The 15,173-nt window shown below is 40.4% G+C and overlaps 2 protein-coding genes across 3 annotated transcripts in view; both read right to left on the reverse strand.

Annotated features, from left to right (window-relative positions):
• Nucleotides 1-15,173, reverse strand: part of LOC124861402 (NLR family CARD domain-containing protein 3-like) — a 373,247-nt gene that overhangs the window by 283,459 nt on the left and 74,615 nt on the right. The window lies entirely within an intron of this gene.
• The window catches only part of tbx19 (T-box transcription factor 19), a 36,503-nt gene that overhangs the window by 10,324 nt on the left and 11,006 nt on the right, over nucleotides 1-15,173 (reverse strand). The window contains exons 5-8 of the mRNA XM_047355264.1: nucleotides 13,253-13,387; nucleotides 10,855-10,916; nucleotides 10,238-10,296; nucleotides 9,383-9,547 (exon numbers count right to left, since the gene is read on the reverse strand). Of these exons, the coding sequence (XP_047211220.1) occupies nucleotides 9,383-9,547; nucleotides 10,238-10,296; nucleotides 10,855-10,916; nucleotides 13,253-13,387 (421 nt within the window). The remainder of the gene's footprint in view (nucleotides 1-9,382; nucleotides 9,548-10,237; nucleotides 10,297-10,854; nucleotides 10,917-13,252; nucleotides 13,388-15,173) is intronic.

Consider the following 15,173-nt stretch of genomic DNA (forward strand, 5'->3'; position numbering starts at 1 on the left):
CACAGGAACTGACATTTTCACATGGTTCCACAGAAGAACAATACCCCAAGAAACATATTTCCAAATGGTTCCACACCCAAAAACATGTTTCCACATGGTTCCACATAAAATAACATGTTTTCACATGGTTCCATATAAAATAAAACATATTTTCATATGGTTTCACACCCCAAGAAACATGTTTCTACATGGTTCCAAACAGGAACTGACATTTTCACATGGTTCCACAGAGGAACAATACCCCAAGAAACATATTTCAAAATGGTTCCACACCCAAAAACATGTTTCCACATGGTTCCACATAAAAATAACATGTTTTCACATGGTTCCATATAAAATCAAACATATTTTCATATGGTTCCACACCCCAAGAAACATGGTTCCACACAGGAACTGATGTTTTCACATGGTTCCACAGAGGAACTGATGTTTTCACAAGGTTCCACACAGGAACTGGTGTTCCCACATAGTTCCACACAGGAACTGACATTTTCACATGGTTCCACAGAGGAACAATACCCCAAGAAACATATTTCCAAATGGTTCCACACCCAAAAACATGTTTCCACATGGTTCCACATAAAAATAACATGTTTTCACATGGTTCCATATAAAATCAAACATATTTTCATATGGTTCCACACCCCAAGAAACATGGTTCCACACAGGAACTGATGTTTTCACATGGTTCCACAGAGGAACAATACCCTAAGAAACATATTTCCACAAGGTTCCACACCCAAAAACATGTTTTCACATGGTTCCACATAAAAATAACATGTTTCCACATGGTTCCATATAAAATCAAACATATTTTCATATGGTTCCACACCCCAAGAAACATGGTTCCACACAGGAACTGACATTTTCACATGGTTCCACAGAGAAACAATACCCCAAGAAACATATTTCCACATGGTTCCAAATAAAAAATAACATGTTTTCACATGGTTCCATATAAAATCAAACATATTTTTATATGGTTCCACACCCCAAAAAAATTTTCCACATGGTTCCACACCCAAACACATGTTTCCACATGGTTCCACATAAAAAAAACATGTTTTCACATGGTTCCATATAAAATCAAACATATTTTTATATGGTTCCACACCCCAAGAAACATGGTTCCACACAGGAACTGACGTTTTCACATGGTTCCACAGAGAAACAATACCCCAAGAAACATATTTTCACATGGTTCCAAATAAAAAATAACATGTTTTCACATGGTTCCATATAAAATCAAACATATTTTCATATGGTTCCACACCCCAAAAAAAACTTTCCACATGGTTCCACACAGGAACTGACATTTTCACATGGTTCCACAGAAGAACAATACCCCAAGAAACATATTTCCAAATGGTTCCACACCCAAAAACATGTTTCCACATGGTTCCACATAAAATAACATGTTTTCACATGGTTCCATATAAAATAAAACATATTTTCATATGGTTTCACACCCCAAGAAACATGTTTCTACATGGTTCCAAACAGGAACTGACATTTTCACATGGTTCCACAGAGGAACAATACCCCAAGAAACATATTTCAAAATGGTTCCACACCCCAAGAAACATGGTTCCACACAGGAACTGACATATTCACATGGTTCCACAGAGAAACAATACCCCAAGAAACATATTTCCACATGGTTCCAAATAAAAAATAACATGTTTTCACATGGTTCCATATAAAATCAAACATATTTTTATATGGTTCCACACCCCAAAAAACATGGTTCCACATGGTTCCACACCCAAAAACATGTTTCCACATTGTTCCACATAAAAAAAACATGTTTTCACATGGTTCCATATAAAATCAAACATATTTTTATATGGTTCCACACCCCAAGAAACATGTTTCCACATGGTTCCACACAGGAACTGACATTTTCACAAGGTTCCACAGAGGAACAATACCCCAAGAAACATATTTCCAAATGGTTCCACACCCAAAAACATGTTTCCACATGGTTCCACATAAAAATAACATGTTTTCACATGGTTCCATATAAAATCAAACATATTTTCATATGGTTCCACACCCCAAGAAACATGGTTCCACACAGGAACTGACGTTTTCACATGGTTCCACAGAGAAACAATACCCCAAGAAACATATTTTCACATGGTTCCAAATAAAAAATAACATGTTTTCACATGGTTCCATATAAAATCAAACATATTTTCATATGGTTCCACACCCCAAGAAACATGGTTCCACACAGGAACTGATGTTTTCACATGGTTCCACAGAGGAACTGATGTTTTCACAAGGTTCCACACAGGAACTGGTGTTCCCACATAGTTCCACACAGGAACTGACATTTTCACATGGTTCCACAGAGGAACAATACCCCAAGAAACATATTTCCAAATGGTTCCACACCCAAAAACATGTTTTCACATGGTTCCATATAAAATCAAACATATTTTTATATGGTTCCACACCCCAAGAAACATGTTTCCACATGGTTCCACATAAAAATAACATGTTTTCACATGGTTCCATATAAAATCAAACATATTTTCATATGGTTCCACACCCCAAGAAACATGGTTCCACACAGGAACTGACGTTTTCACATGGTTCCACAGAGAAACAATACCCCAAGAAACATATTTTCACATGGTTCCAAATAAAAAATAACATGTTTTCACATGGTTCCATATAAAATCAAACATATTTTCATATGGTTCCACACCCCAAGAAACATGGTTCCACACAGGAACTGATGTTTTCACATGGTTCCACAGAGGAACTGATGTTTTCACAAGGTTCCACACAGGAACTGGTGTTCCCACATAGTTCCACACAGGAACTGACATTTTCACATGGTTCCACAGAGGAACAATACCCCAAGAAACATATTTCCAAATGGTTCCACACCCAAAAACATGTTTTCACATGGTTCCATATAAAATCAAACATATTTTTATATGGTTCCACACCCCAAGAAACATGTTTCCACATGGTTCCACACAGGAACTGACATTTTCACAAGGTTCCACAGAGGAACAATACCCCAATAAACATATTTCCAAATGGTTCCACACCCACAAACATGTTTCCACATGGTTCCACATAAAAATAACATGTTTTCACAAGATTCCACACAGGAACTGATGTTTCACAAGGTTCCACAGAGGAACTGCCATTTTCACAAGGTTCCACAGAGGAACAATACCCCAAAAAACATGTTTCCACATGGTTCCATATAAAATTAAACATATTTTCATATGGTTCCACACCCCAAAAAACATGTTTCCACATGGTTCCACACAGGAACTGGTAGTTCCACACAGGAACTGATGTTTTCATAAGGTTCCACAGAGGAACAACACCCCAAGAAACATGCTTCCACATAGGAACTGATGTTTTCACAAGGTTCCACACAGGAACTGATGTTTCACAAGGTTCCACAGAGGAACTGCCATTTTCACAAGGTTCCACAGAGGAACAATACCCCAAAAAACATGTTTCCACATGGTTCCACATAAAATAACATGTTTTCACATGGTTCCATATAAAATCTAACATATTTTCATATGGTTCCACACCCCAAGAAACATGTTTCCACATGGTTCCACACAGGAACTGACGTTTTCACAAGGTTCCACAGAGGAACAATACCTCAAGAAACATGTTTCCAAATGGTTCCACACCCAAAAACATGTTTCCACATAAAAATAACATGTTTTCACATGGTTCCATATAAATCAAACATATTTTCATATGGTTCCACACCCCAAGAAACATGGTTCCACACAGGAACTGACATTTTCACATGGTTCCACAGAGGAACAATACCCCAAGAAACATATTTCCACATGGTTCCACATAAAAAATAACATGTTTTCACATGGTTCCATATAAAATCAAACATATTTCATATGGTTCCACACCCCAAAAAACATGGTTCCACATGGTTCCACACCCAAAAACATGTTTCCACATGGTTTCACATAAAAAAAACATGTTTTCACATGGTTCCATATAAAATCAAACATATTTTTATATGGTTCCACACCCCAAAAAACATGGTTCCACATGGTTCCACACCCAAAAACATGTTTCCACATGGTTCCACATAAAAAAAACATGTTTTCACATGGTTCCATATAAAATCAAACATATTTTTATATGGTTCCACACCCCAAAAAACATGTTTCCACATGGTTCCACACAGGAACTGACATTTTCACAAGGTTCCACAGAGGAACAATACCCCAAGAAACATATTTCCAAATGGTTCCACACCCAAAAACATGTTTCCACATGGTTCCACATAAAAATAACATGTTTTCACATGGTTCCATATAAAATCAAACATATTTTCATATGGTTCCACACCCCAAGAAACATGGTTCCACACAGGAACTGACGTTTTCACATGGTTCCACAGAGAAACAATACCCCAAGAAACATATTTTCACATGGTTCCAAATAAAAAATAACATGTTTTCACATGGTTCCATATAAAATCAAACATATTTTCATATGGTTCCACACCCCAAAAAAAAACTTTCCACATGGTTCCACACAGGAACTGACATTTTCACATGGTTCCACAGAAGAACAATACCCCAAGAAACATATTTCCAAATGGTTCCACACCCAAAAACATGTTTCCACATGGTTCCACATAAAATAACATGTTTTCACATGGTTCCATATAAAATAAAACATATTTTCATATGGTTTCACACCCCAAGAAACATGTTTCTACATGGTTCCAAACAGGAACTGACATTTTCACATGGTTCCACAGAGGAACAATACCCCAAGAAACATATTTCAAAATGGTTCCACACCCAAAAACATGTTTCCACATGGTTCCACATAAAAATAACATGTTTTCACATGGTTCCATATAAAATCAAACATATTTTCATATGGTTCCACACCCCAAGAAACATGGTTCCACACAGGAACTGATGTTTTCACATGGTTCCACAGAGGAACTGATGTTTTCACAAGGTTCCACACAGGAACTGGTGTTCCCACATAGTTCCACACAGGAACTGACATTTTCACATGGTTCCACAGAGGAACAATACCCCAAGAAACATATTTCCAAATGGTTCCACACCCAAAAACATGTTTCCACATGGTTCCACATAAAAATAACATGTTTTCACATGGTTCCATATAAAATCAAACATATTTTCATATGGTTCCACACCCCAAGAAACATGGTTCCACACAGGAACTGATGTTTTCACATGGTTCCACAGAGGAACAATACCCTAAGAAACATATTTCCACAAGGTTCCACACCCAAAAACATGTTTTCACATGGTTCCACATAAAAATAACATGTTTCCACATGGTTCCATATAAAATCAAACATATTTTCATATGGTTCCACACCCCAAGAAACATGGTTCCACACAGGAACTGACATTTTCACATGGTTCCACAGAGAAACAATACCCCAAGAAACATATTTCCACATGGTTCCAAATAAAAAATAACATGTTTTCACATGGTTCCATATAAAATCAAACATATTTTTATATGGTTCCACACCCCAAAAAAATTTTCCACATGGTTCCACACCCAAACACATGTTTCCACATGGTTCCACATAAAAAAAACATGTTTTCACATGGTTCCATATAAAATCAAACATATTTTTATATGGTTCCACACCCCAAGAAACATGGTTCCACACAGGAACTGACGTTTTCACATGGTTCCACAGAGAAACAATACCCCAAGAAACATATTTTCACATGGTTCCAAATAAAAAATAACATGTTTTCACATGGTTCCATATAAAATCAAACATATTTTCATATGGTTCCACACCCCAAAAAAAACTTTCCACATGGTTCCACACAGGAACTGACATTTTCACATGGTTCCACAGAAGAACAATACCCCAAGAAACATATTTCCAAATGGTTCCACACCCAAAAACATGTTTCCACATGGTTCCACATAAAATAACATGTTTTCACATGGTTCCATATAAAATAAAACATATTTTCATATGGTTTCACACCCCAAGAAACATGTTTCTACATGGTTCCAAACAGGAACTGACATTTTCACATGGTTCCACAGAGGAACAATACCCCAAGAAACATATTTCAAAATGGTTCCACACCCCAAGAAACATGGTTCCACACAGGAACTGACATATTCACATGGTTCCACAGAGAAACAATACCCCAAGAAACATATTTCCACATGGTTCCAAATAAAAAATAACATGTTTTCACATGGTTCCATATAAAATCAAACATATTTTTATATGGTTCCACACCCCAAAAAACATGGTTCCACATGGTTCCACACCCAAAAACATGTTTCCACATTGTTCCACATAAAAAAAACATGTTTTCACATGGTTCCATATAAAATCAAACATATTTTTATATGGTTCCACACCCCAAGAAACATGTTTCCACATGGTTCCACACAGGAACTGACATTTTCACAAGGTTCCACAGAGGAACAATACCCCAAGAAACATATTTCCAAATGGTTCCACACCCAAAAACATGTTTCCACATGGTTCCACATAAAAATAACATGTTTTCACATGGTTCCATATAAAATCAAACATATTTTCATATGGTTCCACACCCCAAGAAACATGGTTCCACACAGGAACTGACGTTTTCACATGGTTCCACAGAGAAACAATACCCCAAGAAACATATTTACACATGGTTCCAAATAAAAAATAACATGTTTTCACATGGTTCCATATAAAATCAAACATATTTTCATATGGTTCCACACCCCAAGAAACATGGTTCCACACAGGAACTGATGTTTTCACATGGTTCCACAGAGGAACTGATGTTTTCACAAGGTTCCACACAGGAACTGGTGTTCCCACATAGTTCCACACAGGAACTGACATTTTCACATGGTTCCACAGAGGAACAATACCCCAAGAAACATATTTCCAAATGGTTCCACACCCAAAAACATGTTTCCACATGGTTCCACATAAAAATAACATGTTTTCACATGGTTCCATATAAAATCAAACATATTTTCATATGGTTCCACACCCCAAGAAACATGGTTCCACACAGGAACTGATGTTTTCACATGGTTCCACAGAGGAACAATACCCTAAGAAACATATTTCCACAAGGTTCCACACCCAAAAACATGTTTTCACATGGTTCCACATAAAAAATAACATGTTTTCACATGGTTCCATATAAAATCAAACATATTTTTATATGGTTCCACACCCCAAAAAAATTTTCCACATGGTTCCACACCCAAACACATGTTTCCACATGGTTCCACATAAAAAAAACATGTTTTCACATGGTTCCATATAAAATCAAACATATTTTTATATGGTTCCACACCCCAAGAAACATGGTTCCACACAGGAACTGACATTTTCACAAGGTTCCACAGAGGAACAATACCCCAAGAAACATATTTCCAAATGGTTCCACACCCAAACACATGTTTCCACATGGTTCCACATAAAAATAACATGTTTTCACATGGTTCCATATAAAATCAAACATATTTTTATATGGTTCCACACCCCAAGAAACATGTTTCCACATGGTTCCACACAGGAACTGACATTTTCACAAGGTTCCACAGAGGAACAATACCCCAAGAAACATATTTCCAAATGGTTCCACACCCAAACACATGTTTCCACATGGTTCCACATAAAAATAACATGTTTTCACATGGTTCCATATAAAATCAAACATATTTTTATATGGTTCCACACCCCAAGAAACATGTTTCCACATGGTTCCACACAGGAACTGACATTTTCACAAGGTTCCACAGAGGAACAATACCCCAAGAAACATATTTCCAAATGGTTCCACACCCAAACACATGTTTCCACATGGTTCCACATAAACATAACATGTTTTCACATGGTTCCACACTCAAAAACATGTTTCCACATAAAAACAACATGTTATCATATGGTTCCACACTCAAAAACATGTTTCCACATAAAAATAACATGTTTTCATATGGTTCCACACAGGAACTGATGTTTTCACAAGGTTCCACAGAGGAACAATACCCCAAAAAACATGTTTCCACATGGTTCCACATAAAAATAACATGTTTTCACATGGTTCCACACTCAAAAACATGTTTCCACATAAAAAAAACATGTTTTCATATGGTTCCACACAGGAACTGATGTTTTCACAAGGTTACACAGAGGAACAATACCCCAAGAAACATATTTCCACATGGTTCCACACCCAAAAACACATTTCCACATGGTTCCACATAAAAATAACATGTTTTCACATGGTTCCATATAAAATCAAACATATTTTCATATGGTTCACACCCCAAGAAACATGGTACTACACAGGAACTGACATTTTCACATGGTTCCACAGAGGAACAATACCCCAAGAAACATATTTCCACATGGTTCCACACCCAAAAACATCTTTCCACATGGTTCCACATAAAAATAACATGTTTTCACATGGTTCCATATAAAATCAAACATATTTTCATATGGTTTCACACCCCAAAAAACATGTTTCCACATGGTTCCACACTCAGAAATATGTTTCCACATAAAAATAACATGTTTTCACAAGGTTCCACAGAGGAACAATACCCCAAGAAACATGTTTCCACATGGTTCCACATAAAAATAACATGTTTTCACATGGTTCCACACTCAAAAACATGTTTCCACATAAAAAAAACATGTTTTCATATGGTCCACACAGGAACTGATGTTTTCACAAGGTTCCACAGAAGAACAATACCCCAAAAAACATGTTTCCACATGGTTCCACATAAAAACAACATGTTTTCATATGGTTCCACACAGGAACTGATGTTTTCACAAGGTTCCACAGAAGAACAATACCCCAAAAAAACATGTTTCCACATGGTTCCACATAAAATAACATGTTTTTACATGGTTCCATATAATATCAAACATATTTTCATATGGTTCCACACCCCAAAAAAACATGTTTCCACATGGTTCCACACAGGAACTGGTTCCACACCCAGACATGCCCAGTTTTATTCTGTAAAATGTTCTAAAACAAACTGTAAGTACTTAAAAAACAGATATAATTTCCCCCAAGATGAAACAACCATTTCTCAGCATTAGTTTATTAAATCTGATAAATTAGATTTTCAGGAGATCTCAACAGATTATTTGCTAAAAATATATCAAAATGATGTAAAATGTATCTTTGAATTCCTGGTGCACAAATTATTTTAATATAAATTACTGTTTTTTGGATGGGTAATATTTTGAGAAAAATCAGATTTTAAAGTATTTATAAAATTGAAAAACAAAACTTTCTAACTTTAATTGAAAGTAATTAAAGAAATTCAAAATGATAATAATTTGATGTTAAGTCACCTGAGGAATGTGGGCGGTGCGGTAGGTAGGGCGTGGGGTAAGGTGTGTGTCTCCCCGGGTAACCAGGGGGTTTGTAACCATGGTGATGGTGGTGGTGGGACGCCAGCGGCAGGCTGCTGGTGTAGGGGAAAGCTCCGCCCCCTCCTGCTGAGCACAGCGGCCAATCTGAGACACAGAGACATCAGCTTTAAGGTCCAAACGGATCTGCTGGTTGAATTATTCAGTCAAACCTGGAGCTGTGAGACCAGAACATCTGTTCCAATAGTCCAAGTTCTCTCATGGTTTGACACCACAGGCATCCTAATGGACTCAGCTGCCTGTTCATCATGTTTACAGGAGGAAGATATCTAATAATCAACATGGCTGAATATGTCAGAGCATGTTATCTATCTGGAGTCCCTAAAAACTAACACTGTTAATTATATTATCTTAAGTCATAATATATAATATATATATAATGAATGCTGTAAGAAAACGTCACTGTTTAGTTGTATAAAAACAAAGGCAGGTTTCCATAACATCTCAAACAGAAATAAAACCAAATTAACAGCATTTCCTTCTGTTTTAATATTTCTGTGTTTATAGATATTTTGCTAATTAAAACATATAAAAACACAGAAAGCTAAGAAAGAAATAAGAGCCACACGTGGTTCAAATGTTTCCACATGGGATTAAAAATAATTTAATGTACATGTATTACATCATTTCCCAGGTCCTCTAACATTCGTCTGTAATATTCCTGGTTTGGGCTTCATATAATTAGCTGATCATCTCATTCTCAGACATCTTCCAGGATGATAAATGATCAGGATCATCTCCGTTCACCAGTCATCTCATAACCTCAACGTGACTCACAGGGCTGGATCCCGACGCGGCTCTCCGAGGCGTCCTGTAGAACCCGTCCTGCAGGGTTCCTGAGGAGGACGAGTCAGACATCAGTTATATGTGTCACTTGTCACCGTGGCGATGATGAAGATGATGATGAGGCTCTAATCACCTGTGTGCTCTGATAAGCAGGTGAGAAACACTGAGCGGGTTTAGCAGTCGTTTGTTATTTACTACAGAGTGACCCGCAGCACAGCGCCGGTCCAATTAACACTTTGACTCCAAACATATTACACATCTTATTTAGTTTTCTATTTATACTCTAAATAAATCTTTAGCATTTATGTCCTGTATGGATTTTGAACCAAATTAGTCCTAATCTTCAATCATTTTTCCGCCTCATTCTTCAGATATTTTCAGACTAAATTTAGACAAAATGTTCAGATCTTCAGATTATTTAATATTTCAAATATTTTTAGGTTTCTTTGTATTTATTAGAAACGTTCTTGTATCCATTATGAATAAAACCATAAATCTACCAGTTAATCTCGTAGAAATGAAGCAGCTTGTTGAATGACTTCAGTCCCTCTGATGTTTTATTCAATGTTTCTGAATCTTTGATGAACTTTACTGCTGGATCTTCTCACCTCTCCTTGGCGTCCAGGAAAGCTTTAGCAAACGGGTTGTATTTGATCTTCAGAGCCGTGATCTGAGCAGAAACATTCATCATTAAACCCGTTAGAAGCAGCACCGATGCCTCAGAACCTCAGCTGGTTTCTACAGGAGAACCTGGAGTTACTGGTGGTCCTGCCCCAGAAAGAGTCTGGCTGCGAATGAACCACAATCATCTAGGAGATGACATGAGGAGGAGGAGCGATGAGGAAGAGGAGCGATGAGCAGGAGCAGCGATGAGGAAGAGGAGCGATGAGGAAGAGGAGCAATGAGGAGGAGGAGCGATGAGGAAGAGGAGCGATGAGGAGGAGCAGCGATGAGGAAGAGGAGCGATGAGGAGGAGGAGCGATGAGGAAGAGGAGCGATGAGGAAGAGGAGCGATGAGGAGGAGGAGCGATGAGGAAGAGGAGCGATGAGGAGGAGGAGCGATGAGGAAGAGGAGCGATGAGGAGGAGCAGTGATGAGGAAGAGGAGCGATGAGGAGGAGGAGCGATGAGGAAGAGGAGCGATGAGGAGGAGGAGCGATGAGGAAGAGTAGCGATGAGGAAGAGTAGCGATGAGGAGGAGGAGCGATGAGGAAGAGTAGCGATGAGGAGGAGGAGCGATGAGGAAGAGGAGCGATGAGGAGGAGGAGCGATGAGGAAGAGTAGCGATTTGGAGGAGGAGCGATGAGGAAGAGTAGCGATTTGGAGGAGGAGCGATGAGGAAGAGTAGCGATGAGGAGGAGGAGCGATGAGGAAGAGGAGCGATGAGGAGGAGCAGCGATGAGGAGAAGCAGCGATGAGAAAGAGGAGCGATGAGGAGGAGGGAGCAGCAAAGAGACAGAGGAGCGATGAGGAAGAGGAGCGATGAGGAGGAGCAGCGATGAGGAGAAGCAGCGATGAGGAGAAGCAGCGATGAGAAAGAGGAGCGATGAGGAGCAGCGATGAGGAAGAGGAGCAATGAGGAGGAGCAGCAATGAGGAAGAGGAGCGATGAGGAGGAGGAGCAATGAGGAAGACGAGCGATGAGGAGGAGGGAGCAGCAATGAAGAAGAGGAGCGATGAGGAGGAACAGCAATGAGGAGGAACAGCAATGAGGAAGAGCAGCAGGGATGAGAAGGAGGAGCAATGGGGAAGAGGAGCGATGAGGAGGAGCAGCGATGAGGAAGAGGAGCAATGAGGAGGAGGGAGCAGCAAAGAGACAGAGGAGCGATGAGGAGGAGCAGCGATGAGGAGAAGCAGCGATGAGGAGAAGCAGCAATGAGAAAGAGGAGCGATGAGGAGGAGCAGCGATGAGGAGGAGCAGCAATGACGAAGAGGAGTGATGAGGAGGAGCAGCATTGAGGAAGAGGAGCAATGAGGAGGAGCAGCAATGGGGAAGAGGAGCGATGAGGAGAAGCAGCGATGAGGAGAAGCAGCGATGAGAAAGAGGAGCGATGAGGAGGAGCAGCGATGAGGAGAAGCAGCGATGAGGAGGAGGAGGAGCGATGAGGAGGAGCAGCATTGAGGAAGAGGAGCAATGAGGAGGAGCAGCAATGAGGAAGAGGAGCGATGAGGAGAAGCAGCGATGAGGAGAAGCAGCGATGAGAAAGAGGAGCGATGAGGAGGAGCAGCAATGAGGAAGAGGAGCGATGAGGAGGAGCAGCGATGAGGAGAAGCAGCGATGAGGAGGAGCAGCGATGAGGAGAAGCAGCGATGAGGAAGAGGAGCGATGAGGAGGAGCAGCGATGAGGAGGAGCAGCAATGAGGAAGAGGAGCAATGAGGAGGAGCAGCGATGAGGAGGAGGAGGAGCGATGAGGAAGAGGAGCGATGAGGAGGAGCAGTAATGAGGAAGAGGAGCGATGAGGAGAAGCAGCGATGAGGAGAAGCAGCGATGAGAAAGAGGAGCGATGAGGAGGAGCAGCGATGAGGAGAAGCAGCGATGAGGAGGAGGAGGAGCGATGAGGAGGAGCAGCATTGAGGAAGAGGAGCAATGAGGAGGAGCAGCAATGAGGAGGAGCAGCAATGAGGAAGAGGAGCGATGAGGAGAAGCAGCGATGAGGAGAAGCAGCGATGAGAAAGAGGAGCGATGAGGAGGAGCAGCAATGAGGAAGAGGAGCGATGAGGAGGAGCAGCGATGAGGAGAAGCAGCGATGAGGAGGAGCAGCGATGAGGAGAAGCAGCGATGAGGAAGAGGAGCGATGAGGAGGAGCAGCGATGAGGAGGAGCAGCAATGAGGAAGAGGAGCAATGAGGAGGAGCAGCGATGAGGAGGAGGAGGAGCGATGAGGAAGAGGAGCGATGAGGAGGAGCAGCGATGAGGAGGAGCAGTAATGAGGAAGAGCAGCGATGAGGAGGAGCAGCGATGAGGAGGAGGAGGAACGATGAGGAAGAGCGGCGTGGTGTCAGCGTACCTCCTCATTCTGGTAGGCGGTCACAGCGATAAACTGGGTTTCTCTGAAGGAAACGTTGGAGACCAGACGATGACAGGAGCCCACGCAGACGATGTGCAGCTGGGGCTCGTACTTATGGAGGGAGTTCAACATGATCTGGAACAAACAAACAGGTCCTCAGGCACCTGATGCACATCTTCATCCAAAGCAAACAGCTTCTGATGACCTGAGCTGGACCTCATTGATGTTTAAAGACAGAGGACCGTCTCAGAGTTCTCATCCAATGAACAGCTCAGGACTTGGACCTTTTTTAAAAGGAACATTTTCATAAAACTAGCAAACCATCAAAGATGAAGCTCCAGATATCTCCACAGGACCATCTACTGTTTCTAGAGATGAACCATCAGTTTGACTCTATATAAAAACTGTCCACCAAGACCTCCAGGATGCTGTTATATCACTGCAGAAGACAGTGATATAACAAGGAGTCCACTGTAAAGATGTTCAGACCTCTCTGTCCTAAACATCTCAGTCATCATTTTATACTGTTGTGTGACCCCTTTTTTCTGACCCATTTTAGACCCGTCTGGGTTTCTTCTCCATTCTAGCAGCTATTGTCAAGCGAATCATGAACCTGTTTCTTCTCCATGGAGACTGCTGATGGCTGTGTGACTGAGCCAATGGATCTTACGACAGCGGTAACCTGCAGACAGTTCGGACCTTTCTTCATTGGACCTCCACGCAGTAACTATAGTTTATGTCTGGTAACCACGGAAAACCACGTCAACTCCCACCAGGAGCCTCTGTGACTGCCTTAACGTCCTTCAGGTTGGCATGTTCTGCTCTTCAGCTCCGTCTGAATATTCTAGTTTGGACTCAACTCTGGAGGCTGTCTGTGGAGATCTGGAGTATTAACGTTGTACTTCATCAGGAGTAGTTATTTCAAAAGTTCTCCAGACTTTAGTTGAACCGACTCCCACCGCTGAACGGTTCCTGGACTGTTGTTCTCTCCACCTAAAGTGGTCTGCATCAACAGTTCTTGCTTCTCATTCCTTCGTGGTACAGGACGTGCAGGTTTTCTGAGGTATTTAACTTTGACCTATTAATCATTCAGGAAGTTAAAGGGTGAACCAGTGTTGTTTCGACACAGAACACAACTTAAAGAAGCTTTGAATGAGATCTTCATGTTCTTACAGACCAACAGTCTATAAGAACATGAAGATCGAATATATGGAAATTCTTAAATAAATCCCAGTCACGTCTTTCTCATTTACTGGTTTTCTTTATGTTTATGACCATTTTCATTAAATGTAGATTCTCACGGAAGGCTTCAAAACTTTGAATGAACACAAATGATGTAAATTATGTAGCAAACAAAATATTGTTTCATATTTCAGATTCCTTTTGCTGTGATGACCTTTGACCTTCTCTCAAAGAACCTCTGGGAAGTTCTTTGGAGAACCATTCCAGGCGACCACCTCATGAAGATCATGGAAGAACGTTAAAGGAGCAAAGCAGTCATCAGAGCAAAGGGAAGAATCTAAAATGAAAAAATGTTTTTTATTTATTAAATAATTTCATGTGTTCATTCACAGGTTTGTTGCTTCTGGTGAGAATCTACACTGTAAAAAGTCATGAAGAGAAAGAGACCCTTTAAGTGTATCTGAAACCTTTGACTGGTAGTGTGTGTGTGACCATATATATACACACACACACACGTTTATATTATAAATGTCTTCCAGATCAATGATGAGTCCAACATGACCCGCATCAGTCCATGGGGAAGTTTCTAAATGGTCTCAGAGTCATACAGTCAGAACTTTCTACTTTCGGGTCCATTAGAGACAAAAAGCCAGAGTTTCCAGGCAGCCTCTGTTTAGCAGAGTTCGTGGACAGGAGCCATCTTTGTCTTTTGGCCCCAGCTCTCTTTTATCCATCTATT

Source organism: Girardinichthys multiradiatus, chromosome 24 (assembly GCF_021462225.1).
Source record: "Girardinichthys multiradiatus isolate DD_20200921_A chromosome 24, DD_fGirMul_XY1, whole genome shotgun sequence".
NCBI classification, from domain to species: Eukaryota; Metazoa; Chordata; class Actinopteri; order Cyprinodontiformes; family Goodeidae; genus Girardinichthys; species Girardinichthys multiradiatus.